Source organism: Dipodomys merriami, unplaced genomic scaffold, assembly GCF_024711535.1.
Source record: "Dipodomys merriami isolate MVZ:Mamm:240054 unplaced genomic scaffold, mDipMer1.0.p SCAF_14, whole genome shotgun sequence".
NCBI classification, from domain to species: Eukaryota; Metazoa; Chordata; class Mammalia; order Rodentia; family Heteromyidae; genus Dipodomys; species Dipodomys merriami.
Genome location: NW_027202715.1, coordinates 39,074,775 through 39,102,654, shown reverse-complemented (window position 1 = coordinate 39,102,654; position 27,880 = coordinate 39,074,775). Strand labels below are relative to the sequence as shown.

General features: G+C 43.1%; 1 protein-coding gene across 2 annotated transcripts in view; it reads left to right on the top strand.

Moving 5' to 3' along the window:
• Window positions 1-549: 549 nt before the first annotated feature.
• LOC138826175 (phosphoinositide 3-kinase adapter protein 1) overlaps window positions 550-27,880 on the top strand; it is a 116,527-nt gene continuing 89,196 nt past the window's right edge. The window contains exons 1-2 of one of the 2 annotated variants that reach the window (XM_070021323.1): window positions 550-686; window positions 6,234-6,653. In XM_070021323.1, the coding sequence (XP_069877424.1) occupies window positions 674-686; window positions 6,234-6,653 (433 nt within the window). In that variant the 5' untranslated portion in view covers window positions 550-673. Of the gene's footprint in view, window positions 687-6,233; window positions 6,654-6,808; window positions 6,840-27,880 lie in introns of those variants that run through there. The other variant, XM_070021324.1, reaches the window with a different exon arrangement.

The window sequence follows — 27,880 nt, the reverse complement described above, 5'->3', positions numbered from 1 at the left end:
TGCGGTGGTAATAACCGACATTTATCATATGCGATTATAATGAACGTTTGTGGGTCGTTAGGAGACCTGATCCAAGGAATCGCAATAAGTCACAGAAGGGTACTCAAGGGCAACACCCAATCCCCAGGCCAGCTGCCTCGACTTCCCCTTCCTACCCCTTCCTCTTCCCTAAGGGGGCACCAGCCCCGGGGGTAAAACAGGTGTCTGGGACAAGCTGGTGTTCTATACACTACCACTCAGGTTCCAGAGATTGTCCACCTCTCCTAGCTTCACTTCAACACCTCGGGCTGCTCTTAGGTGGCAGATCGGAGATGGTGGGACTGTTTTCCCGAAGTGTGGGGCGCACGTGGTGGGTTTGGAGGGCCGGCCAGCCACCGGGTCGACCCGGGGTTCTCACTTCCCCTCCCCAACCGCCGCAGAGGAGGCAGGTGCTGGGGGCGGAGCCGGCGGCGGGGCGGAGCCGTGTGGGCGGGGCGGACCTTCGGGCACGCCCCCGCGGCCAGTCCCTCCGCGAGTCCCCGCTGCCCGCAGGGAGGAAGCGCCAGAAGCAGCTGGTCCTGCGCGGAGCTGAGCGCCCTTTCGTCCCGCGCCCAGGGGACAGCGCTCCGGGCCGCGGCTGCGGGCCCCGGGCACCGGCACTCATTGAGCCGGACATGTGAGCCGCGTCCCCGGCATGGCAGCCTCAGGTGGGTAGGCAGGGCTCGGGGCGCCCCGCAGCCTGCCCACTCGTGCACCCCTGGTCTCCCGGGTGGCGAGTGCGCGCTCTGTCGCTTCTGTTCTCTTCTGGGCAGGGATTTTTTCTTAATCCTCTTTGATCTTTATTTCCCTGGCTTGGTCTCAAACTTCTCTAAACGTCTCTCCAGCCCCTGCTTTGCTGATCACCGCCCTCTACTGAAATTCGGCTTCTAAGCCACCGTTTCTCCCCCCTCCTCTGGCTCTCGGAGCTTCCCAGGGTCGTTCCTCCCATGTCTCCAACTCGAACCGCCTTCGGAAGCCGAGCGCAGACTTGTCGGTGCAGGCAAATGCGTCTCTGGGGTCTCATCTGCCAATAGGGGGCGCTCGGTCAGACCTATGTGGTGCTGGCAGGTCCCAGCGGCTCAAGCCCCTGGCCTCCTTCCTGGAATAACGTTAGGAATATGACAACCCTATCCTGCAACTTTAATTTTTCTAAAGCGTCTGCAGAACTTTCAGGACTGGGGAAAATTGAAGTGACTGGGTAAATCTACCCATCAGAACATGCCCTTCTGGATCGTGGGTACTATACACTTGGCAAGTCACTCCAATGGAGAGAAAAGCACACAATAATGATAATGATCAGAAACAACAAACCAACCCTGCCTGTACACCCCAGTAAACATTGTTCACCTATTGTGTTCCCAGTGGTGACCAGGATGACCCAGTCTCTGTTTTCCAGAAGTTATTAGTCGATGAGAAGAGATAGTTACCATGTTTTCAGGTAGATTTTCTCAGCAGCACAACTTATGTTTTAGTAGAGATAACACATGAAAATGGGTGCTTGGAGGATGAGTGGGAAAAGATGCTAGAATGCTGTCTCTGGACCTACCAAGATTCAGCCTGGTCATGGTGATTTGAAAGTGGGCACAAAGGCCAAGGAAGTCAGTTCTATTAGCTTTGATGACCCAGAGTCATTATTTAAGGGCTAAGAAGGTGGCTCATTTCAGCCTCTTGGCTCTAGCTGGGCTATGCAGCTCTAGAAGAGGCTGAATTGGCTCACTACTAATGACAGACTCATGGTCCACATATTGCATTTGAAGGCTGAAGCAGAGTTCTTTGGAGGGAGTTCATTCATTGGACAGATATGCCTGCTTAGTGTTCCTTCACCAAACAGCAGACAGAAGCCATTCCCCTGTGGAGTACAGATACAGGGAAGGAAGACAGGCAACCTTGCCTTGTTTCCTTAATCAGCAAAGTATTTGATGTGATATGTAGAAAAACAACAGAGAAGGAAAAGGGGACTTGTGATAGAACTTGAAAGAAGGGGCCAGCTGAGGTCTCATAGAGAAAGGGAAACTTTGCCCAGTCCTGAAGGAGAAGAGGAAGGGCCCTATTTGAAGAGAGGGTCCTAGGCAGGGGAATCAGCACAGTGTGTCCAAGGAACAGAAAACAGCCAGCAGAGCTTGTCATAGTTGCTGGGTAGGGGAGAAAGCAAGGAGCCCATGGAGCCACTGCCTTCTTTCATGTTTAGAAAAGGACCCAGGCTGCTGTGTGCAAGCAACAGCAAACTGGAGAGCCTTTGCGTGGAAGGGGCTAGGTGAACTGCTCTCAATGTCCTGCTTAATGTGCCAGATAGTGGGTGTGGTTAGGAGGGTGGAACTTGGATTAGCTGAGCCTGTATGTGGGTTAATGGTTAGAGTTATCAAATCCTCTTTGATGGGACAAAATGTCATGTTCTGAAAGTGGTAGCTGGTCCCCTGGGGCTCTCAGGGACTGGAGGCCCAAGGGCCCATGGGGGCAGTCATAGTGAGGAAGGTAGTGTCCCTTGTCCAGATGCTGTAGCCTCTATAGTCCTCCAGGCCACACACTTAAAGTGTTCAGTTCTACGAGGTGGATTTTAGTTTCTCTATGGGTATGTGCTTGTATCACCACAGTCAATTCCAGAACATTTTCATCACCTCAGAAAGAAACTGTATACTCTGTAGCCAGCTCTGCCTTACCCTGCCCTCCTCTCCAGCCTAAAGAATTTCCCTGTTCTGGACTTTGGCATGAATGGATCCTGGATCCTGTGGTCTTTGCTGGTTGGTTTCCTTCACATGGCATAATGCTTTCAAAGGTTGCTCAGTGATAGCTAATGTTGATACTTTAGCTACTTCATTCCCTTTATATGGCCTAATCCTCTGAATAAAAATAATTTCCTTCCATTGAAAGGTAAGCATTAGTCTTTTATTTCCCGAGAGATCTGTTTGTTTGCTGAAATCCTGGAGTTTCCTGGTCTTTGAAAGAAGCCTGTGCATCAGGAGGAAATGAAATGGAGACAGCCTATTGTGGAACCTGATGGCCTAGGTCCTGATGGCCTCTGATATATTCACACGTGAGAGCCAAGCCTGTGGCTCTCTCTACATACATCAGCCTCCAGAATTTGAGGAGTGTTCCCACACTTGGTCCTGGTCCTCTCTTTAAGCTTACCTCTAATGCTTCTATCCTACTGGACCTACAGTACCACAGAGCTGCAAGGGACTTGTTGATTTTTGTAATCTTCACTTTCATTTCATCCTTGAGGCCTTTCTACACTTTTGCCAAGTCCCTAAATTTGAATACTCCTCACGTTCACATTCACAGGGGACAGGATGCTCTTAATGGGTGTTTATTACCAGATATCTCCCAGTATCGTCACTATCTTTGTTACCTTTTTGGTAGTACCGGGGCTTGAACTCAGGATCTCATGCTTGCTATGTAGGCACTCTACTACTTGAGCCACTCTCTCAGTCCTTTTTACTTTATTTTCAGATCTTGAATTTTTGCCCTGGCAGCCTCCCAAGAAGCTGGATGACAAGTGTGCATCACAATGCCCTGCCTATCGGTTGACATGGGGTCTCCCTAAAACTTTTTCCCAGGCTGCTCTGGAACCAAGATGCTCCCAATCTTTACTGCCCAAAGCGTTGAGATTACAAGTGTAACCACTGTGCTTGGCCTTCACATCTCTCCTTAAATATGGTGCTCAGATTCAAACATAGGACTCCAGGCCAGGTAGACTGGGTGACTTAGAGTCACCCACAGACTCAAGAAATGGGCTAGGCTGTGTATTTGAGAAATTCACTATCTTTTCTCATCTAAAGTCTGAGTCATTCAGTGACATCTCTCTTCCAGTCACTGTGTTTCTTCCTAGCACTGTGACTCCCTGCTGCCACCTCATCTATTCTTCTATTTTCCAAACATTTCTGGAAGCTCTATAAACCTAAAGCCCTTCTCTCAGTTCTGCCTGGGCTTTCTGGACTCTATATTGTATTTATCTTTTCTTTTGTCAGTTGTATGCTTGAATCCAGGGCCTGGGTGCTGTCTCTGATCTCTTTTTGCTCAAGGCTAGTACTCTACCTCTTTGAGCCACAGCTCTACTTCTGATTTACTGGTGGTTAATTAGAAATAAGAGCCTCACAGACTTTCCTGCTCAGGCTGGCTTTGAACCGTGATCCACAGTTCTCAACCTCCTGAGTAGCCAGGATTATAGGCGTGAGCCACCAGTGACTGGCAGTATTTAGTTTTTCTGAAGGAGAAAGAAAAACCCTCAAAGGAGAAGTGACTTTGGACATATGGAGGGGAGCAGTCACTGAAGAAAGGGGGATCTTCCACACAAGGGAGAACCACTGACAAGTATTTATTGTCACCCAGGATGTTGGAGAGGAACTGTGACTTCCATTCTGGACTTTCCTACAACTTTACTGGCTTTCAGTTTCAATAGCACTTCCATAATCAGGAGCATGGCAGAGTTCACGGTCCTTATTTACATGAAGGCCAGATTTGACTAGATTTAGTGCATGGGTCTCCATTGCCCCAACTCAGGGTCCAAATAGGTTGTGATGATGAGTCAGAGGCATTTTTCAAATGCTCTTGCTCAACCTGAATGGAATTTAACCCTAGAAGCCCATGGTTAAATGTGTTATTTTAAATAGAAGAGGCAAACCTCTTAAAGCTTATTTTATCTCTTTTTTCTTTTCTTTTTTTTTTTTGGGGGGGGGGTCCAGTCATGGGGCCTGAACTCTGGGCCTGGGCGCTGTCCCTGAGCTCTTCAGCTCAAAGCTAGCACTCTACCACTTGAGCCACAGCCCCACTTCTGGCTTTTTTTTTTTTTTTTGCTTATGTGGTGCTGAGGAATCGAACCCAGGACCTCAGGCATGCAAGGCAAGCGCTCTACCACTTAGCCACCTTCCCAGCCCTATTTTATCTCATTGTATTTTATTTATTTGGATATTAGGGCTTCACACTCTCACTTAGCTTTTTCACTCAAGGCTGATGTTCTACCACTGAGCCACACCTATACTTCTGGCTTTTTGCTGGTAAATAAGAATCTGATGAACTTTCCTGACTGGACTTCAAACTGTGATCCTCAGATCTCAGCCTCCTACGTAGCTAGGTTTAGAGGCATGAGCCACCAGTTACTGGCTCTTAAGGGTTTTTATTTCAATTTTATTTTAAAACAGTGAGTCCCCAGGAAAACAGCTAAGATAGTTCCTATATATTCTATACCCAGTTTATCTTATTATTAAAGTATACTAGTATACTACATTTGCTACAGTTAGTGAACCAATATTGATAGATTGTTATTCTTTGTGGGGGAGGATCTTTTGAAACAGGATCTTACTATATATCTGGCCTGGAACCTTTTACTAATTATTGAGGGTTTTTTACATAGTAAACCAATGCTTAGTACTTTGCATGCTATATCTAATTAGTTCTGAAAAACAGATAAATATTACCATTATGTTGTATTTAGAGGTGAATAAAACGAGTTTTAGAAGACCTATAAGTAATCTGCTCAAGGGCAGAGCTAAGATTCTAAATCTGACTGACCAATCTCACATCTGTGATTCTAACCAATGTGTAATTGAGAAGATAGCTGGGTTCTGAGTCAAATCAAATTGCCTTCACATTTGTGTGTGTGTGTGTGAACGTGCACACGCTCTCACATGTGCGTGCATGCACACTGGCACTGAGATTTAAACTCAGGGTCTCATGATTTTTTTTCTAAAGGTTTTTACTCTACCACTTCAGTAACACCTCCACTTCTGTTTCTTTTTGCTGGCTAATTGAAGTCCAGAGTCATAGCCTTTTCTAACCACTGCTGGCTTAGAATTGAGGTCCTCAGATCTTAGCTTCCTGAGTAGCTAGGATTACAGACATAAGCCACCCAGTGCCTTTGAATTCTGACTCTGCTCTTGTGAACCTTGGGCAAGGTGCTTAACCTCCACATTCATTTTTTCCCTCATCTTGAGAGGATAAGAAAGTTTACTAGTCATTGTGCTTAAAATATACTTGGAAAATACCCTTGACTGTACTAGCTTTGGGGCTGCAGGAGCTGGGGGGCAGAACAGGTAAAATAATAGCTTCTGCAAAGATTTACAACAGCCACATATGTTTGGGCAAAGCTAGACTCTGGAATGGTGGCCAGACCAACTGTAAGTGGAGACAGCGGTTAGATAGGTGTGCAGAGATAGACCAGGAGTGGCTGTGGGTGTCTCTTAGTATATGTTAACAAGCTTCTCATTCCTCTCTTTGCTCAGGAATGCCCCACGGATACGACATACTCATTGTCTACAGCCAGGATGCAGAGGAATGGTGCCATTACCTGCAGGAACTTTTCCTGTCCAGCCGGCAGGTGCGCAGCCACAAGATGCTGAGCCACCGGTTGGGCCTGGACGTGTCAGTCTCAGCTGAGGACCTGCGTGTGTTCCTCAGTGCACGCTGTGTGTTGGTGCTGCTGTCCGCAGAGCTGGTGCAGCTCTTCTACCAGCCATCCCTGCTGCCCCTGCTGCAGAGGGCCTTCCACCCCCCTCGCCGCGTGTTGAGGCTTCTCTGCGGGGTGCAGGCCCACCACGAGCAGTTCCTGCCCCTCTTTCCTGACTGGGCCCACTGGCAGGAGCTCACTTGTGACGATGAGCCTGAGGCGTACCTGGCAGCTGTGAGGAAGGCCATTTCTGAAGGTAAGCATTACTTCTGGTGAAAAAAAGCAGCAAGAGTCGGAGTCAGGTGCTAGATGCTCAGCCTAGACATCTTTTATGTTAATACTGGCAATTTATTTTTAGAAGGAGATCTTGCTATGCTGAGACCTGGTGCTATGTCTTGGTTTAAAGCAGCCAGCTCCTGGAGCAGGATGGGTCTCTTGGATGGTAGGAAGCAAAGATGACACTTTTTCTTGTATTCGTATCTTTCTTGTATTCATTCTAGGATAAAAGCCTTCTTTTGGGAATTTTCTTTTCATTTCCTTTCTTTCTCCCCTCTCATCTCATCCTTTCCCCCTCTGTCCCTCCATCCCTCTGCCTTCCCTCCTTCCCTTCCTTTCCTCCCTCCCTCCCTTCTTTCTTTCTTTCTTTCTTGTTGCTTACTTGCTTGCTTTTTATGCTAGTCCTGGGACTTGAACTCAGGCCTGGGTATTGACCCTGAGCTTCTGTTTTTGCTCAGTCAAGGCTACTGTTCTACCACTTTTAGCCACAGTTCCACTTCTAGTTTCTTTGGTGGTTATTTGAAGATAAGCGTCTCACAGACTTTCTTGCCCGAGTTCACTTCAGATTGTGATCCTCAGATCTCAACCTGCCTCTTGAATACTTAGGATTACAGGTATGAGCCACTGGTACCTGGCCTTTCTGGAATTTTTCTATGCCTTGGAAGACACAGGTTTCCACCTAGACAGCAGCTGGGGTGGGGCAGAGATTTTATTTACTGTGGGTATGGGTTTATCATCATAGGAATGCATTTTTTTTTGTATGTGTGTGTGCCTATACTGAGCTTGAATGCAGGGGCTACCCTTGGCTTTTTCACCCAAGACTGGTGCTACCACTTGAGCCACAGCTCCACTTCTGGCTTTTTGGTGGTCAATTGGAGATGAATAACTCTGGCTTTTTGGTGGTCAATTGGAGATAAATATCAGAGGCTGGCTTCAAATCTTGGTCCTTAGATCTTAGCCTCCTGAGTACCTAGGATTTCAGGCTTAAGACATGGTCCGCTAGCTCTGACATTGACATTTTTGTTGAAAAAGTGTTACTTTTAGATGACACCTATAGAGAAATAGTCCTTTTTCTTTATTTCCTGCTAGCCTAGTTTCTGTCTTTAATCTTGCTTTTGGAGTGGGACAATTCCAATACTTTCTGCCAGGGCTGGTGACTTTGGTGGCCCCCAAAAGTGTGACACATGCTCTAATTAACATAGCGGAAGAGGTGCTCTGGGATGGATGCTGTTATAGCTTCTCTTCCTCTTTTCCTTTTCTATTTTTGTTTCTCTGTGGGGTATGAGTGGGCTGTGTGTTTATCTGCTGTTCTCTGACCATTTGAGATCTGTATCTTTGACACCAGCCAAGAAGTCTGAAAAATTCAGGCCTGATTTAGCTGTGCTTGCCTCTATGATTCTTGGTGTGACTTGGGCACTAATTAGTTCATCCACTCCTATCTCATTTGATGAATTGAACCAAGGAGCCAAAGATTTACTAATTCTGAGTGACTTTATTATTTAATTAATTTTTGTCTGAGATCAGGATTCAAATTCTTGATCTGACAATTTGCTCATTGGCTAACACTCTACCACTAAGCCACACCTCCAATCTCCTGATTGACTTTAGAAAGTGCTTTTATCCCAGGAATAGGCTGTGAATCAATAAATATGAACAGGTCTCTTAACATAGTATAGCCCTGTTTGTGCTAAATTGATTAGTGGAGAAGCAAAAGATTTTCACCATAATGCCTAGAACCTGGCTCTGTAATTTTTCTTGAGGTTGCTTATTTTTGCTTTGCAAGAAAATGAATATACAGTAATTCAAATGTGCATGATTGCATTTTATTGCTTTGAGCTTCCTGAACTTACAAAGAACTGTTGGTGTAGATGAGGTATATCACTGTTGGAGTCCATTATGACCTCATATGTAGACCACTATGACATATTGACCAATCAGTCAGAGTTTTATTGATATATTGTCACTGTACAGGCACTTCACCTTACATACTCTTAATAAACTGTTCTTTAAAATATCATAGTTGGGCTAGGAAGGTGGCTCAGTGCTTACCTTGCATGCATGAGGCCCTGGGTTCAATTCCTTAGCACCACATAAACAGAAAAGTCTGGAAGTGGCTCTGTGGCTCAAGTGGTAGAGCGCTAGCCTTGAGCTGAAGAGCTAAGGGATGGTGCCCAGGCCCAGAGTTCAGGCCCCATGACCAACAAAAAAATAAAAAAATAAATAAAATATCACAGTGATGGTATTAAAAAATACATACTAAAGGACTAGGGGTGTACTCCATGGTAGATTGCTAACTTAGCATTTGTGATGTGGTTAGGCTGTAGTTCAATTTTTTTTTTTTTTTGGTGTCATTCCTGAAGCTTGAACTCAGGACCTTGGCACTGTCCTTGAGCTTTTGTGCTCAAGGCTAGTGTTCTACCACTTGAGACACAGCTCCATTTCCAGCTTTTTTTTTTTTTTTTTTTTGGTAGTTAATTGGAGACAAATGTGACTTGGACTTTCCTGCCTGGGCTAGGTTTGAACTGTGATCCTCAGATCTCAGCCTCCTGAGTAGCTAGGATTATAGGCATGAGCCACCGGTGCCCAATGCTAGCACACATTTCTTTTAGTATTGTCTGGATGTATCTATTGATTGGATTCCTGGATAAATAGATTTTCTCTAATATTTTGCTTGTTAGTACTGACTGGCTTAGTATCCTGTAAGCCTTTAGTTTCAAGTGTTTCAGAAAGAATAAAATACTTCACAGCAGCATTTCTGATCTGAAAACAGATAACCTCTTTGAAAAAGATTGTTTTGATGGGGAGGTTAGTTCCAAATCAATGGATAGAGAGACAATTAGAATGATAGAAAAGAGGAAGATAAAACCGAGATTAAAAACTGGCTACAGGTAGTCAGTCTTGGTTTGGGCTGCACTATCTAAGTAAATGTTTTCCAGCTTTTATGTGTATGGAAGGACTTGTGAATCTGGGCAGTGTACATATTCTGACTCTGAAAGTTTGGGGAGAGCTCCAGACTGACCACTTCTAGTCAGCTCTTGGGTGCTGCTGCTGCTGGGGGTCCAAAATGAAGCAAAGCCCCCTGCTCTCACCCTCCTTGTCATATCAGGGGTCCAACACCTCTGCAGTACCTGAACCATTTAAAAATTCTCTACTGTTGCAGGAGTGGAGGCAGCATCATTTCAAGGCAGCTCCAGTACATGCATTTAGCTGTAAGATTAAGCCAGTGTGTGGTAGTTAGGTCATCAGACTAAAAGGTGGAGACCCTGAGCTCTGTGCTTTTGCTCTCAGAATCATGTGTATGCTGACAGCTTTCCACATCACAGCTTTCCTCATGGAAGTAGCTTTGCCCTAGGATGGGGTTCTCCTGCCACCTCAGTCCTTACTCTTGCTTAATCTGTAAGCTTTTTGATCAGCGTTCCTATTCCACTCCAAATTTGGCAGCCACCAGCACATGGTTTCATTAGATTCTTCAGTGAGGGGAAGCAGTTAATTTAATCACATAAATTCTTCATTGGTAAAACAATGGGGCTGGACCAGAGGACTTGGACAGTTTCTCACATTACAAATTTGCTAAGAAGAAGCTGCTCAGAACTTTTCTACTGAGTTAGTCCATTTCCCAAGTGTCTGCATGGATAGATATCCGTGTGGAGAAGATGATACTATTGTTCTGAAGTTTCTGGACTTGTGGGATGATTATTTTCAAATAAGGAAGTAAGAAAACCCCAAGAACAGCACGACACTTATTTCCTCTTTTTACTAGGGCTTTATTCTTGTTGCAGATCTCACTGGAAGACAAACTTAGATCTGTGAGACTGTGTGGGAAAGGATTCAGTGAGTGACATAGAGCTTTATTTCAAGCATGTTCATGTGCGTGAGCACACATGCACACATATGCTTAGTGTGGAGGGAAACATGAAACCAACTTCTGTTTTTGTGTAGTATTATAGTGAAAAGCTTATTTGCTTTCTTACATGCATCACTTTCTGCTGGTCTGATCCATCCCTTGCCAGGCTCTTTGTTTTAGGAACTATGATGGTACTTAAAATTATCATGTATTTTCCCTTGGCCCCCACAGGAAAATTTTAGAGGAATATGACCATATCTGGAACTTAAAAGAAAAACAACTGAGATTTTTTTTGGGGGTCCAGTCGTGGGGCCTGAACTCTGGGCCTGGGTGCTGTCCCTCAGCTCTTCAGCTCAAGGCTAGCACTCTACCACTTGAGCCACAGTGCCACTTCTAGCTTTTTCTTTTTGCTTATGTGGTGCTGAGGAATCAAACCCAGGACTTCAGGCATGCAAGGCAAGCACTCTACCACTGAGCCACCTTCCCAGCCCCAACTGAGATTTTTAAAAATGTTTCTAGCTAATCAAATAGATTCCAAAATCTTTTCCTAAATTTATTTAGTTTTATGTTTCTAGTCCTTTTTTGTCTTTTTTTTTGGTCGGTCATGGGGCTTGAACTCTGGGCTTGGGCTCTGTCCCTGCACTCTTCAGCTCAAGGCGAGCGCTCTACTGCTTGAGCCACAGCGCCACTTCCGGTTTTCTAGTGGTTTATTGGAGATAAGAGTCTCACGGACTTTCCTGCCCGGGCTGGCTTTGAACCTCGATCCTCAGATCTCAGCCTCCTGAGTAGCTAGGATTATAGGCATGAGCCACCAGTGCCTGGCACTAGTCCTTTTTTTTTTTTTTTTAGTTCAAGACTGGGACTCAAACTTGGTACCTGACACTTTGGCTCATTGGCTAGCACTCTAGCTAAGTCATGCCTCCAACCACTATGTTCCAAGTCTTATTAGAGTATAATTAACAAATAAAAATTGCATCTATTCAAGGTGTAAAATATGAGGACTTGTGAAATAATGATCATAATCTAGTTAATGAATGTATCTATCACCATGTATAATAACCACTGTGTGTATACACATGTGTGTATATGTGCATATATGGTGAGAACCTTTAAGCAGATTTCAAGAAAGTAATATAGTATTATTAACTAAAGTCACCATGCTGTAATTAAACCCCCAAAATTTATTCATTTTATAACTTAAAGTTTGAGCCATTTGATGGTCATCTCCTCCCTCCTTGCTCCCCTCCATTACTCCTCCCTCCTCTGCTCTAGCCTTGAAAACCACTATTCTACTCTGTTTCTGTGAGTTTGTGTATGCATGCGTGCACATGCACGCATGCACGCGTGTGCGCGTGCGTGCGTGTGTGTGTGTGTGTGTGTGTGTTTGTGTGTGTGTGTATGCCAGTACTGGGATTTGAACTTAGGCCTTACTAGACAAGTAAAATACTGATGAGCTTTGCCTTAGCCCTTTGTTGGCTTTAGTTATTTTTCTTACATGATCTCAGTTTTTGCTGACCTCAGACCACTATCTTCCTAACCTATACATTCCATGTAGCTGAGATTACAGATGTGAGCCACTGTATCAAGATTGCTAAGAAAGATTGAGGGTCTTTTTCATGTAGGCTATCTTTGAATGTTGCTTCCCTGAATCCTAGCCTCCTGAGCAGCTGGGATTGCTCAAGTATAACTATTGTGCTGGCCCTGAATTTTATTACTTAGATTTCAAATGTAAGTGAAATCATATAAAATAAAGTATTTTTTTGGGCCCATGGCACTTAGCATAATGCCCTCTGGGTTTACCCATGTTGCAACAGGCAGAATTTCCTATGTTTCATGATTGGGTAATATTCTCTAATACAACTTGTCAAATTTAAGAAGGAACTTTAAATAAATTATCAATGGATATTTACCACAATGCTAAAAACATAAAAATATCTGCAGCTTCTTTTTTAAGTGAATCCTAATAAAATAAATATTCAGGTGGCAAGTTACCTCTAAGCAGTTCCTTGTCCATGAAATGGACCATCACCTTCCTTTCTGATATTTGTGTGGTAGTTTATTTTTTCTTCCTTTTATGCCTGGTTCATTCCATTCATTTCATTTGCAACTTATCTTGCGAAAGTTCTCAAGTAGAGCCAGAAGCTTGTGGCTTACACTTGTAATCCTAGTTACTCAGGAGGCTGAGATCTGAGCATCATAGTTCAAAGCCAGCCTGGACAGGAAAGTCTGTGAGACTCGTATGCCTAATTAACCACCAGAAAACCGGAAGTGGAGCTGTGGTTCAAAGAAATAGAGCACTAGTTTTAAGCAAAAAAGCTCAGAGACAGTGTCTAGTCCCTGAATTCAAGCCCCATGACTGACAAAAAACAAAAACAAAAAATTCAAACCTCAAATGGAGAACTACTCAGCCCCCTTCCTCCTCTTAAGGAAATTGCTAGTAATTGTGGCAAGGGTGAATGGGCAGGTTGTTTTACTACCATTTTCTGGAAGAGAAAACTGATGTTTTGCCAGGCACTTGGAGCTCACACTGTAATCCTGCTTTCTCAGGAAGCTGAGGCTGAGGATCCTGCTTCAAAGTCAACCTGGGCAAGAAAGTCTGTGAGACTTTTTAATCTCCAATTCACCAGTAAAGAGCTAGAAGTGGGAGTGTGGATCAAATGGTAGAGTAGGAGCCTTGAGCAAAAATACTAAGGGATAGTACCAGTACCAGCACAAAATAAAACAACAAGCAACAATGAAGAACCCAAAACAATAATAACAGCAACAATAATACCCTTTGAGGTTCCAGAGAATAAATATCTTGTTTAAGCACTAGGGCAACTCATTTTGGAATTCAGGGCGTTCAGGTTCCAGACTGCTTTCCCTTTTGCTTCATTTTTTTCTGTCTTCCCTCCCCATCCTCCAGTTTACCTTTGGACAAGGAATAAGCAAGCTCATGGAAGAGACAGGATCACACAAGAATGAGGCTTCACTGAATTCCCCAGGCCTTAGATTCCAGAGCCAGGCTGGGTGTTGGCATTGCTTTTTGATTTAGTTTCCTTCAGGTACCTGGGCCTCATTCCTACCTACTAAATGGTAATCTCTGGATAGTGGATGTGGGAATGTGAATTTCAGAAAGCTTCTGCCATTGGTTCTACAGTACATCAGGCTTCGGTTCGGGCCTGGTGTCCTGGAGTCCTTTGACTTTTAGGTCAGAGGAGGCTGCAGCAGCTCAGGCCCTCAGGCCTATTATAGGCAGGTCACGGGGCAGTGGGTCCTGGGGCTCAGAGTCAGCCTTGGCACGTCATAGGCAGCAGCCTTCACAGAGGGGAGGCAGTTAGATTCTCAGCAAAGGGGAAGTCGCCGTGCTTTGCTCAGTGAGCTGGCTTTGTGAATGGTGAGTTATAGATGGCTTCTGGGGCTTTGAGGGGGCTTTCCGGAGATGGGGTGAGGGAGGTGCTGATCTCAGACCTGTTGGAAGAGATTTCTGTTGCTGTCCTCCTGCCTAGTGTCTGAGGTTGCCATGGGTTCATCTATCTGTAGTTGGCTCTATCAGTCTCCTTAAATGACCCTGCTGCAAGTTGCTTGCTTCATATCTCCTCTTTTGAAATGGCCTGAGGGTTGGGGAAGAAGGTGCCTGGCTGGGGTGGTGAAATGTTTTTTATGTCACTCAAAAGCTATAGCCTGCACAAGAGTCATTTGGGTTTCCCCTGCTTTGTCCCCTGGCCACCATGTGGAACCAGGAAGGCTGTGGCCTAATTGTGCCGTTGGCTGCCAGCTATACCTGGGACAACTAACTGAGGACTAAAGCTCAGGAGAGATTTTTGTCCCCCTGGAACTTTTCCCATTGAGGACTCAGAGTCCACTAGGATCACAAATTTCCCAACAAACTGTGAGCTCCAGGGGGCGGTGAACCTGATGCCCCTACTGCTTCATTAGCTGCTCCGTAATGGCTTCCTAGTTTATACTAGTTTGCAAGTCCTCTGGCTGCCCATTCCTGGGGGGCTGCAGTGAAAAGCAAGAAATGCATGCTAAAGTTCACACAAGTGGGAGAATCTCAAGTTTATATCTGCCTACACTCCTAATGTGCCAGAGTGAAAACATCACATCTAGTAATTTTATCAGTTAATACCGTACCATGTTGTTTCAGTTTTTCTTCTCTTTTTCTTTTTTCTTTTCCTTTTAAAAATTTTATTGTCATGGTGATGTACAGAGGGGTTACAGTTACATAAGTAAGGTAGTAAATACATTTCTTGTCTCATTTCTTACCCCCTCCCTCATCTTTCTCCTTTTCCCTCTCCATCCTTTTCTTTTTCTTGCCTTTTCGTGTGTGTGTGTGTGTGTGTGTGTGTGTTCATGTCTTGTTTTTCCTGAGACTATAACTAGAGGTGAATGTAGAATACTAGAACTGGGGTTGGAGCTGAGGCTCAGTTGGTAGAGTGCTAGCCAGTGAGCAAAAACCCTGGGTACTGGGTTTGAGTCTCAGTCTTGGACAAAATAAATAAATAAATAAATAAATAAATAAATAAATAAATAAATAAATAAATAAATATATATATATATATACAGAGAGAGAGAATAGAATATTAGAACTCAAAAGACCTGTTTTCCTCCTTCAAAATTCTTTTTTTTTTCCTTTAGTTGGTCATGGGGCTTGAACTCTGGGCCTGGGCACTGTCCCTCAGCTCTTCAGCTCAAGGCTAGCACTCTACCATTTGAACCACAATACCACTTCTAGTTTTCTGAGTGATAAGAGTCTGAGATAAGAGTCTCGTGGACTTTCATGCCCATGCTGGCTTTGAACTTTGATCCTCAGATCTCAGCCTCCTAAGTAGCTAGGATTACAGGCATGAGCCACTGATGCCTGGCTTAACATTTTCTAGTAGACATAATTCCAATTGATCAGTGAAGTTTCCTTATGAGACAAATGTTAATATCATCTCCATTTCAAAGGTGACAAAAACAAGGCCCAGGCTGATTAAATGACTTGCCCAGGGTTATACATTGCTTTTCCATCAGATCTGGGATCAGTTGGAGGCCTCTCCACTCCTAGACTAAGGCCTAGTTTTTGTCTTTGTAGATGCCAGAGCCATCCTTTCATCTGATGGGTATTTCCCAGGCATCTGCTATTCTTAGGCCCTGTGCTGGGGGCTGGGCCAGAGCAGGAAAACAGAAACAGGCACAGCCACAGCCATTGCTATCCCCATGACTTCATTTTAGTGCTTTCTTTTTTGTCGGTGTGCCAGTCCCTTGGGTTTGAACTCAGGCCTTAAACGAGCTAGAGCTCTACTACACAGAGCCACAGGACCACTTCTAGTTTTCTGCTAGTTAATTAGAGATAAGAATCTCACAGACTTTCTGGCCTGGGTTGGCTTTGAACCAAGATCCTCAGATCATGAGTAGGTCGAGTTACAAACAGGAACCACCTGCACCCTATTTTAGTGCTTTTCTTTTCTTTTTTCCTTCTTTCTTTTTTCTTTCTTTTTTTCTGGTCCTGAGGTTTGAACTCTGAGCCTGGTCTCTGTCCTTGAGCTCTTCAACTCAAAGCTAGCATTGTACCACTTGAGCAACATCACTACTTGCAGCTTTTTCTGTGATTTAATTGGAGATAAGAGTCTCACAGACTTTCCTGACAGGGCTAGGTTTGAACCTCCATCATCAGATCTTAGCCTCTTGAGTAGCTGGGATTACAGGTATGAAACACTGGTGCCTGGCTATGTTAGTGCATGCATAATGCATACTGTGTGTGAAATTTACAATTTTCTAGTAGTTGCAATTGAAAAAATTAAAAAAGTGAAGATAAATAGGCAAAATCAATTTCAAAGTAGGGTTTATTTTACTCAATATATCCATTCTCATTTCAGTATATAATGAATATAAAAACTAGTGAGGCCTTTTACCTTCTTTTTAAAATATTTGAAATGTAGCACAAATTTTTCACACAACACATATTTCAAATATTCATATCCATACATATTCAGTGGCAATGTAGTGGCTGGTGAAGTTCAGTAAGTTTCAGTAAGGCTATATATGTTAACATGTTAGTATGTTAACATGTTATACATCACGTGTATTGAAATTTTTTCCTCTCATGGTTTCTTGATTTCTTTGGTTACTCATTCAAAAAGTGCTGGCAGGAGTGGGGGGAGGGAGCTGGGAAGGTGGCTCAGTGGTAGAGCGCTTGCCTTGCATGCATGAGACCCTAGGTTCAATTCCTCAGCACCACATAAGCAGAAAAAGCCAGAAGTGGCTCTGTAGCTCAAGTGGTAGATTGCTAGCCTTGAGCTGAAGACCTGAGGGACAGTGCCTAGCCTCTGGGTTCAGGCCCCACAACCAAAAAAAAAAAAGTGCTGGGGTGGGAGGTGGGGAGGTGTTCCTGTGTGTAGGTAGCTCACTCCTGTAATCCTAGCTACTCAGGAGGCTGAGATTTGAGGATAGAAACTTGAAGCCAGCCTGGGTGGTAAAGTCTGTGAGGCTTTTATTTCCAATTAATCACAGAAAAAGCCAGAAATAGCACTGTGGCTCAAGTTGTAGAATGCTATCTTTTTTTTTTTTTTTGTTGGTCATGGGGTTTGAACCCTGTGCCTGGGTACTGTCCCTCCACTCTTTAGCTCAAGGCTAGAGCTGTACCACTTGAGCCACAGCGCCACTTCTGACTTTTCCTGCTTATGTGGTGCTGAGGAATAGAACCCAGGGCCTCATGCATGCAAGGCAAGCACTCTACCACTGAGCCACCTTCCTAGCCCCTGGAGTGCTATCTTTGAGTCAGAGGAGCCCAGGGACAGGGCCCAGGCTCAGAGTTCAAGCCCATGACTGGCAAAACACAAAACAAAACAAAACAAAACAAAACAAAACAAAACAAAAACCTCCTGGGCAAGGAGCGGATGGTTTGTGTCATGCAGTGTAGCTCACATTTCTCTTTTCCTTTTCTTCTCTCACATATCTTTTTCTTATTTTTCTACCCTTTCTATATTTTGTCACCCGCTTAGTTCTACAAGTTCATCATCAATGAAGATAAATTAGCTTTGCTTAACAATAGGGAGTCTATCTTTGGAATAGCCATCTGAAGTAGGGAGATCAGCTGCCACAGCCTTTGTAAGGACAGAACGAAAGCGGGATGCTTGCCCTTCCACAAATCATATTTGGGTCAAGGCTTAGCTAATTAGATTATAAAAGAGTCAGGCTTCTTGCTGATGTGAAAAAGTTTGCCAAGATTTATTATGGGAAACCCTCTGAGATACAGAAAAGTGCACAAAGTATAATGTTATTTAGGTATATTTTTAGAATTAATGCATCTGTTGGTTACATATAACTTTCTTCTTAGAAGGATACTCTATGGTCAGGAGTTATTTTGTAAGACTGGAATACATTTTGAAATTTTTGTTTCAGACATTCCTCCAATATTACAATTGTTCTATGTACTTGTTTTCTTCTTGGTTAAGAGTGTTGAAAAGGGAAAAACAATGGGGTCATGGGGATTTTACAGACAAAAAGGAAGATGTTAGGTGTGCGCCATTCCAAGTAATTGAGCTTCTGGTCAAGCTCCTTGTGCAACTCCTTGATCTCTCTCCTTGGCCATTAGACTGACTTTCTGAGAAGTAGAGGTGGCATAGTATAGGTCTATGTACTTGCCAGTGACTGTGCACACTCTGGGTAGGGGCCAATGCCAGCAGAGAGGAAGTAGGTACTTTTTTTTTCTTTTTGCTGGACCTGGCCTTGAACTCTGGGCCTGGGCACTGTCTCTAAGCTCTTTTTGCTCAAAGCTAGCACTGTACCACATGAGCTACAGAACCGATTTCAGCTTTTTCTGAGATTAATTGGACATAAGAGTTTTACGGACTGGGGCTGGGAAGGTGGCTCAGTGGTAGAGTGCTTGCCTTGCATGCCTGAGGCCCTGGGTTCAATTCCTCAGCACCACATAAGCAAAAAGCCGGAAGTGATGCTGTGGCTCAAGTGGCAGAGCGCTAGCCTTGAGCTGAAGAGCTGAGGGACAGCGCCCGGGCCCAGAGTTCAGGCCCCACGACCGGACCAAAAAAAAAAGAGTTTTACGGACTTACAGCTGGCTTTGAACCTCAATCCTCAGAGCTCAGCTTCCTGAATAGCTAGAGTTACAGGTGTGAGCCATCAGCGCCTGGCTTGGGAGCAGTTACTTATCAGGGTCTAATAGTTTCTCTCTACTCTGGCCAGATTTGGACTGATGTTTTCTTAGTTACTCCACTCTTTGTGAGGTCCATTAGGAGAATATGGATATTTCCCAGATGGACATTAACTGCTTATACCACACTAGGCAAGTCACTTGGTTACTCTGGATCTGTTCTTGTTCTCTTCACAATGCTGAGGGGGGGAAAAGATGGAACATTTAAAGACATGAAATCCCGTAAATCCAACTAGATGTGAATTTATGTATCTTATATTTCATTACTAGGTCTCAATTTGATAATGTTCTAAATTGCAGGAGATGTATTTGCAATATATGTATTTTGGCTAGCAAGGTATTCTTCACAACAGAATTTTAAGCAGACTTTAAATGACTTATTAATAATAGTTTTCTGATTATGGTCATTAGCTCAGGCTTAGTCTTGGGAGAGTATAACATTATACTTTTATCTTTGTGGGAATGGCAGAACACAATCTATTCCATTATTTTATATATAATAAATATACATTTTATTATGGCCTGTGTGAAGATTTCTGTATGAAGGTCATAGGAATGTAATCAGGACAGAGGAATAGGGGTCAAATAAGCATGATAGAATGGGTCTCTTAATTTCTCTCTTGTTACAAGGGGTTTTCAGAACTCTGATTTACTTTCCATTCATATGATCGAGAGTGTGTCTGAGCTGGCCCAGAAAATAGAATGGTTTCATACTATAAATGACTCTTGATCTGCCCATTAGCAAAATTATTGAAACCACGGTAGGCCCAGGATATAGACTTCTGGGTAGAAATTTTCCTATTTTTGACACTTTGGTGAATTGCAGATTTAAACAGAGGATGGATGATTTTTCCAACAGAAAAATGAACAAAATCTGAAATAGAAAGTGTTCTCCGAGAGGTGTGTATAGGGGAACATTTGGAGATTTTTTTTTGTTTACAATTCTCATGTTTATGAAACACCATGAGTTTCTCCTGACAATGTTTGATGTGTGATAAGTGTGGACAAGAGATGGATGGATGGCAGTATATCCATGCTTGCTGGCCATTTGCCTTACTATTGGTCTCACCTTGAATATCCTTGTTGCAGAAAACTAGGCCCTTTCAGGAGCATCCTACTTAGGGGCCAGCACTACTGGGTGCCCTTTGGATTATCAAACATTTCAATAGAGAAGATTTGCCTCAGATCACAGAGTTGAGTGTTTATAACCAGAAAACAATTTATTTTTTATTTTTATATTTGTTGGTCATGGGGCTTCAATTCAGAGCCTGGGTTTTATTGCTCAAGGCTAGCATTCTATTTTGAGCCACAGCACCACTTCCAGTTTTTTGGTGGTTGATTGGGAATAAGTCTTACAGGACTTCCCTACTTGGGTTGGCTTTGAACTGTCATCCTCAGATCTCAACCTTCTGAGTAGTTAGGATTATAGGCACGAGCCACCAGTGCCTACCTGTTATTGGAGGGTTTTTTGTCTGCAAAAGTCCTCCGTTGCATAAGTTTTTTCAAATCAAGACAGGTCTGTCTGTAGAATATATTTTTTCTCTGTTTCTGTACTTAAAAATGTACTACATGGGTTGGGAAGGTGGCTTAGTGGTCAAGTGCTTGCCTAGCATGCATGAAGCCCTGGGTTCGATTCCTGAGTACAACATAAACAGAAAAGACAGAAGTGTCCCTGTGAGTCAAGTGGTAGAGTGCTAGCCTTGAGATGAAGACGCTCAGGGACAGTGCCCAGGCCCTGAGTTCAAGCCCCAGGACTGGCAAAAAAACAAAAAGTATTATATAGGACGATCTGTCCCTTAAGAGAATTGGGTATGCCAGTTGTTGGCATTTTAAGATGTGTGTAAGTCTGTTAGTCATAGAGATTAAATTGGATGTGACTTTTTTTGAAGGAGCTCATGAAAGTAAAGAAATATATTGTTTGGAGGAATCCTCTGGAAAATGCTTAGTCCCTTTAGGAATTCATTATTGTTGTTGTTGTTATTGAAAATATGCTTATTGACCATGTGTGTGTTTTCAGGCACCATTACCAGATTAGATACCTACTAAGTTTTTACTAAAATAATGCATATTCTGTCTATCAAGTTGCTATTTGATGATCAGCCTGCTGGCTCTTTCTCTAACATCTGATAAGACAGGAAATAGAGGAGGCCAATGATGAAATGAAAATGCTCTACTTTTAAATCAGACAAAAATAACTTTTCTTTTACATGTATTGCTAATGTTTGAGGCTGTGGTTATAGTTGAAGTTTGAATAAAATAGGGCATTCATTAAAACCAGCAGAGAAATAGTTATATAAGCTGGTGTGTGTGTGTGTGTGTGTGTGTGTGTGTGTGTGTGTGTGTGTGTGTGTGTGTGTGTGTGTGTGTGTGTGTGTGTGTGTGTGTGTGTGTGTGTCCTGGGGCTTGAACTCAGGGCCTTGGGTGCTGTTCTTAAGCTTTTGTGTTTGATACTGCTCTACCAATCAAACCACAGCTTCACTTTTGGCTTTTGGTGGTCAATTGGAGATAAAAATGTCAGCTTTGTCTGGCTTTGAACTGTGATTCTCAAATCTTAACCTTTCAAGTAGCTACATTTTACAGGCATGAGGCCACCAGCACCTGCCCGGCTTGGCTTTGAGCATCTAAAATATGGGGAAACAGTGGTGTTGTAGGATAGCATTTAGCATTCTTTGGTGTGTGTGTGTGTGTGTGTGTGTGTGTGTGTGTGCGCGCGCGCGCGCGTGCGTGCACGCATGTACTCGCACATGCGCACACAGGCGTGCACATGCACGCACACATGCCAGTGTGCCTGTGTTTGTGTGTATGCATCAGTACTAAGGCTTCGATTCAGGGCCTCATACTCTTTTTTTTTTTTTTTTTTTTTGTCGGTCGTGGGGCTTGAACTCTGGGCCTGGGCGCTGTCCCTCAGCTCTTCAGCTCAAGGCGAGCACTCTACCACTTGAGCTACAGCGCCACTTCCGGTTTCCTGGTGATTTATTGGAGATAGGAGTCTCATGGTCTCTCCTGCCCGGGCTGGCTTTGAACCGAGATCCTCAGATCTCAGCCTCCTGAGTAGCTAGGATTACAGGCGTGAGCCACCAGCGCCCGGCTCTTGGGCCTCATACTCCTGCTTGTCTTTTTTTCTCAGTTCCACTTCTGGTTTTTAGCTGGTTAATTGGAGATAAGAGTCTTATGAATTTGTCTTCCTCAATTAGCTTTGAACCATGATTCTCAGATCTCAGCCTCCTGAGTAGCTAGGGGAATTTAATATTCTAAACCAAGGCAACTTCTTACTTGTTTTGACTCAGGGTCAAAACTCAGGTCATGTACTGATATGTTTGGAATATCATTGGTCAAGGCCTTGGTTTGTTGCTAGAGAAAGTTTCCAAATGTGTTTTGTTGTTATTGTTGACTGTTTTTGTCTTTTTTTTTTTTTTTTTTGCAATAAGGAAAGGATTCTCTTTTATTTTTTATTTTTATTGTAAAAATACCGTACAGAGGGGTTACAATTACATGGGCAAGGTAATGAGTACATTTCTTATCAAGCATTATTGCCTCCTCCTTTGTTTCCCCTTCCCATCCCTTCCCTTCCCCCCCCCCCAATCTTCCCCCCCAGCCAAAGTTGTAAAGTTCGTTTTTCGACATAACGTCACCATATAGCTCAGGCTGGCCTTGAATTTCTCATTTTCCTGTCTCAGGCTCAGGCTCCTGAGTGCTGGACTGTCAGACCTAGCTCTCCAAATGTAATTTTAAAGCATTTTTGTTAGAGATTTCTTTTTCCCCCAGAAAGAATGTAATGCTAGAATAAACACACCACAACTTAACAGTCCAAAAATATTTTTTCTTTTTTAAATTGTTATTATGAAGGTGATATACAGAGGGGTGATAGTTACATAAGCCAGGTAATAAGTATATTTCTTTTTGGACAATGTCATCCCTTCCCTCTCTTTCTCCCAGTTTTTCAAAAAATATTTTTATTTTGAATTGAGAGTCCCTGTAGGTTTTAGAACTCCTTATTTTTGCTCCAATCTTTTTTTTTTTTAGTCGGTCATGGGGCCTGAACTCTGGGCCTGGGCGCTGTCCCTCAGCTCTTCAGCTCAAGGCTAATGCTCTACCACTTGAGTGTCAGCCCCACTTCCGGCTTTTTCTGCTTATGTGGTGCTGAGGAATTGAACCCGGGGCCTCATGCATGCAAGGCAAGCACTCTACCACTGAGCCACCTTCCCAGCCCCTGCTCCAATCTTTTCTATAGTCCAGTTTATTTAATTCAAAATTGCCTGCACTCCACCTTTAGAGTTTTTGATGGGAAAATGGAGCTAGGAAGCCACTGAGCCAAGGGAATGGAAATATAAAATATTAACATTAGAGAGGGAAACTAATCTATTCCAAGCTTTTTAGTTTAAACTAAGTATAGTGCCCAGGGGTTAGATGCTTTGCCTCATGTTATAGTTGAAGATTGGAGACTGTTTATGTCTAATAGATATGAATTTATGCTTGTAACAAACATAACCAGAGCCTTACAGGGGCCTGCAGCAATGTGTGCAGCAATGTGCAAGATACCACAGATTCACTACTACCCATGGAATTTTTGCATCATAGCAAGGGAAGGACTCTCAATGACCAACCAATGACAAAGCTATTTAATGTTGGGAGTATCCACTGTTGGGAAGGAGAAGTCAGGTAGTCCCCTTTGAACCATAAAGGGGACCTTTTTGTAGTTCCTTACTGCATCCATTGAAGAAATGAGTGTCCGAAGCCTTGATCTTGGATAGAAGAGAAGGCTGGCTGGTAGTTATGGTGGATATTTTGCTTTGCACGTGACCATGGAAAGGTAAGCTAGAGGCCAGACTTCCAGGCAGGGCAGTCATTTTTTCAGAATGGTCGTTAGGATTGTCTAAAAATTTAGACTCACTTTATTCAAGCATTCAGTTTTAAAATTAGTTTTTTTTTTTACTTCTTAAGTTTTAAGATAGCAATTATGCTTATGTACATATGCTGGTATATTCCCATAATTCGAACATTTCATATTTTAGTTCATCTAGTTATATATTGCTTAGAAAGATGGACCAAAGATTAAATTGAAAATCAATAAAGATTAATGTAAAATCCTGCTTGGGGTTCAAAAAAGTTATGAAACTGTGACATAAAAAAAAGTAGCTGGTGCTGGTGGCTCACTCCTATAATCCTACTCAGGAGGTAGATCTGAGGGTAGGGGCTCAAACCCACCCTGGGCAGGAAAGTCTGTGAGACTCTGTAAGACTGTGGCTTAAAGTGGTAGAACACTAGCCTTGAGCAAAAGAGCTCAAGGACAGCACCCAGGCCCTGAGTTCAAGCCCTATGACCACCACCACCACCAACAACAACAAAAAATAAGATGAAGGATGAATGTTTCAAGATCATCGTTTGCAAAAGCTGGTCGTTTTAGTTGAAAGCAAGTCAAAAATGTCAAGTGAACAATGGCACTTCCAAAAAAGCAAATATCACATGAAGGATTAAGAGCAGAAGTTATATGTGTGTGTGTGTGTGTGTGTGTGTGTGTGTGTGTGTGTGTGTGTGTGCATGTGTATGTGTATTATCTTTAAGTAGTTATACAAAGGAGTTGCCATTCAAGTAGTTTATGAAAGAATACAATGCATCTAGATTAATGTCACCCCTGAGTAGAAGTTTTGATGTAAAAAAAAAAGACTCATTTTCTATACTGCATTGGTCAGCTTACCCAAGGGTATTCACCATTTTAGTAGGAGACCGATCAGCAAGAATATAGAGATATTCTGGTAGCCAGCCAGCAATGAGTCAATAATCTGCCCACTTATCTATCCTTTCATTCATCTATGTGCTTATCCATTTGTTCAGCAGTCCATCTACCCACCTACCTGTCCATCCATCCATCCATCCATCCACCAGTCTATCTACATATCCATGTAGAGTTCATGTATTTACTCATTGTATTTATTATCTCTTTAATAGAACATAAGACTCAGGAAAGTCATGGCTTTGTTCATTACTCTATCCTCAGAGCCTTCTACAGTGTTTGACCTATAGCAAACCCTCTATAGATTGTTCAGTGACTGAATGCAATGAATGGGGCATTTCAAATGATGTCAAATGAGAAATGATTGAAGAAAATGAATTTAATATAGAGAAAAGAAATTATATAGGAACCATGAAAACTATCTGCACAGTTTTGAAGACCTGTCACAGGGCAAAGAGAGACAGGAGCTTTGCTGTGTTTCTATTGGAGGCAGGGCTAGGAGCTCCTGATGAAATCTAAGCAATAGTGCCAATGTAAGTGTCAGAGGCCCATATGATCAGAAGACAGCATTTGCTGGGGAAAGGCCACCTAAGGTGGACACATATAAAGGACAAAATTCTATAGTAAATTCTAAAACAACTTTTTTCACTTATCTTTCTATTTTATTATCTTTAAGTAGATATACATTTAGATTCCATTTAACAAAGCAGTTTATGAATACAATGCATCAATGTCCCTCCTTCATCATCCTCACCCATCCCTCCTCTACTAAGACAACTTTTGATTGGAACTTTATTTTTTAAAGGAAAACTATAAATTAAGAAAATAATTAATAAGTTTGTTCTATTATATCAATACAATTTATATTATAATTTCTGCTATATGCTACTTTCTAAACCTTACAAAGACTTAATTGACTGATTAGTTTTATGTAGGAAGACTTACATATATTTTTCTGGCATATTTTTCCTTTGTTCACATTTTTTTCAATTTTTTTTTTTGTGATTAAGTGGTTACATAATTTCCCAAATTTCACAGTATTGTTTTCACATTTATTAACAGCCATATTGAAATAGAATTTACAACACCTTTGACTTTTGCCAGTTCTCAAAGCCATTTTAGGGTTGGAGGGGTGGCTCAGTTGGTAGAGAGCTAGCCAATGGAAGAGTCAGGTACTGAGTTCAAGTTCTGGTCTCAGACCTAAAATAGAACAGGCTTCTTTATCATTAGCATTTCTTCCTTCCTTCCTTCCCTCCTTACCTTCCTTCTTTCCTCTTTTTTGTTGGTTATAGAGCTTGAATTCTGGGCCTGGGTGCTGTCCCTCAGCTCTTCAGCTCAAGGCTAGTACTCTACCACTTGAGCCACAGCGCCACTTCCGGCTTTTTTCTTTTTGCTTATGTGGTGCTGAGGAATTGAACCCAGGGCCTCATGCATGCAAGGCAAGCGCTCTACCACTGAGCCACCTCCCCAGCCCTCACTTTTACTTTTATAGATTATTGTGGGAGACGCAAAGCAACAAGGCAGTGAATTGATAGATGAGAAATATGCACCAAGATTATGCAAGCAGAGATACTGGAATGGGGACCAGCTTTGTAAGTGAGCTTTTTCTGCTGTTAGTAAATACTTCTGTGTTATAGAGTTAGCCTCCCATAACTGTGGGAACTTGAAAAAGAAATGCTTCAAAATGACAAGGTTGCTGTTGACTTGGGCTCAGAGCACCAGCCTTCACTTCACCAAGCACAGAATTCCATTTGAAAATCCAATTGGGAAATTCTACCATTGCTGAAGGAATTCAGAGTCAACACAATCTCCACAGACTGGAACATCCAGGCTCTAATCCAACAATTGTGGTCTCAAGTCTCATCTCCCGATCCTTAAACACCAGCCCAACCCAATTGTACAACTATAATGTGGCAAAGGGAAAGGGCTGGCTTCCATGTTGGCATAAAATAAATCTGTAGGTCTGAGGTGACCACTAACTCAATGTGGGTCAAGAAGGTGGCACACTGCACGGACATGCAGTCTTGAGCTGCCCTGCAGAACAACAAGCAGACAGAAAGAAGTAATCCCCTTTCTGGAATTGTATACAGACTGTGTCTAGTTGTTACCCATCTGGAGCAGCTGTTGGTGAGCAGGGAGGTAGGAAACATGGTGGGAGTTAGATTAGAGGGTTTTAGGGGAGCCATAGCTATATCTATGATAGCCCTGCCTAGAGAGGTATGGAGAAAAATTGTACCTGGGCAAAAGAGAAATTAAACAAGGCAAGGCAGGTGTCCTCAAAGGTATCTGAAACCAAGGACTTGAGGTGGTGATTTCCTTCTGCCTCTCATTTCTGTATTTCTGCATTTTAGTGTTATCACCCCCTAAGAAGGATTAGACCCCTTAGCAACTCCCCACCTCAGCCCTCCCAGCTCCAATCCTAAGAACTGATATTCATTCTTTCTGGTTCCAAATTCAATGATTGCAGGGTTGAGCCTAATAGGTTGAACTTTGGTCAGAGTCTTTAAGCCACTTATCTGTGGCCAGGAGATTAGAAGACCATTTTAGGAAACTGAGGTTTGAGATTTCTAAAAACTTGGCGGTTTCCTTTCACATAACTTGGTGAATGTGTTGGGAATAGCAATTTTCCCAAAGGGCGAATCACTATTCTTATCAAGCAATGCAAAAAGAGTTCATCTCAAGGAATATGGAATCACATCTGGGCCTGAGGATAAAGAGATGATGAACTAGGGGTGTTTATCAAAGAATCCTAGGTTTGGGGATTAGAGTATAAGAGGCTGACATTGTCAAATGGCTGGCCCAAGGACACGACTGGATAGAAGCCTGGGCCTCCCACACTGAACATCCGCTACACTTTCCTGTCATCCTAGATAAGAAAAAATCACCCACAAAGATAATTTCTTTCAAGCACACGAAAAACTACAATGTGGGAACAAGCACTATGCTGTTTGATGATGCTCCCAGGGGCAGGGTAGAATCTGTAGACAAGGTAATAGAGCAGAATTCAGGGAGATTTAAGGGAGCATGTTAACATCTGAACTGGCCTAACAATGGACCAGGGACGTCAAGACATGATGTCTAGGGTTGTATTCCTGGAAGCTGACTGCTAAAGCTAGGTTCACGTCTGCTAAAGATGCTGAAGAAGAAAGTCCCTCCCAACCAGAGTCCCTGTAAATTTTTTTTTTTTTGGGTCTGGTCGTGGGGCCTGAACTCTAGACCTGGGCACTGTCCCTCAGCTCTTCAGCTTAAGGCTAGTGCTCTACCGCTTGAGCCACAGCACCACTTCCAGGTTTTTTCTTTTTGTTTACGTGGTGCTGAGGAATCGAACCCAGGGCCTCAGGCATGCAAGGCAAGCACTCTACCACTGAGCCACCTTCCCAGCCCATGTCCCTATAAATTTTAAAGGTGGCTTGCTCTGCTTTTTTTTTTTTTTTTTTACTGCTTTTCTTTAGCTTCTTTTCTGATAATATAGTAGCAGCAGCAGCCACCACTTGTGGG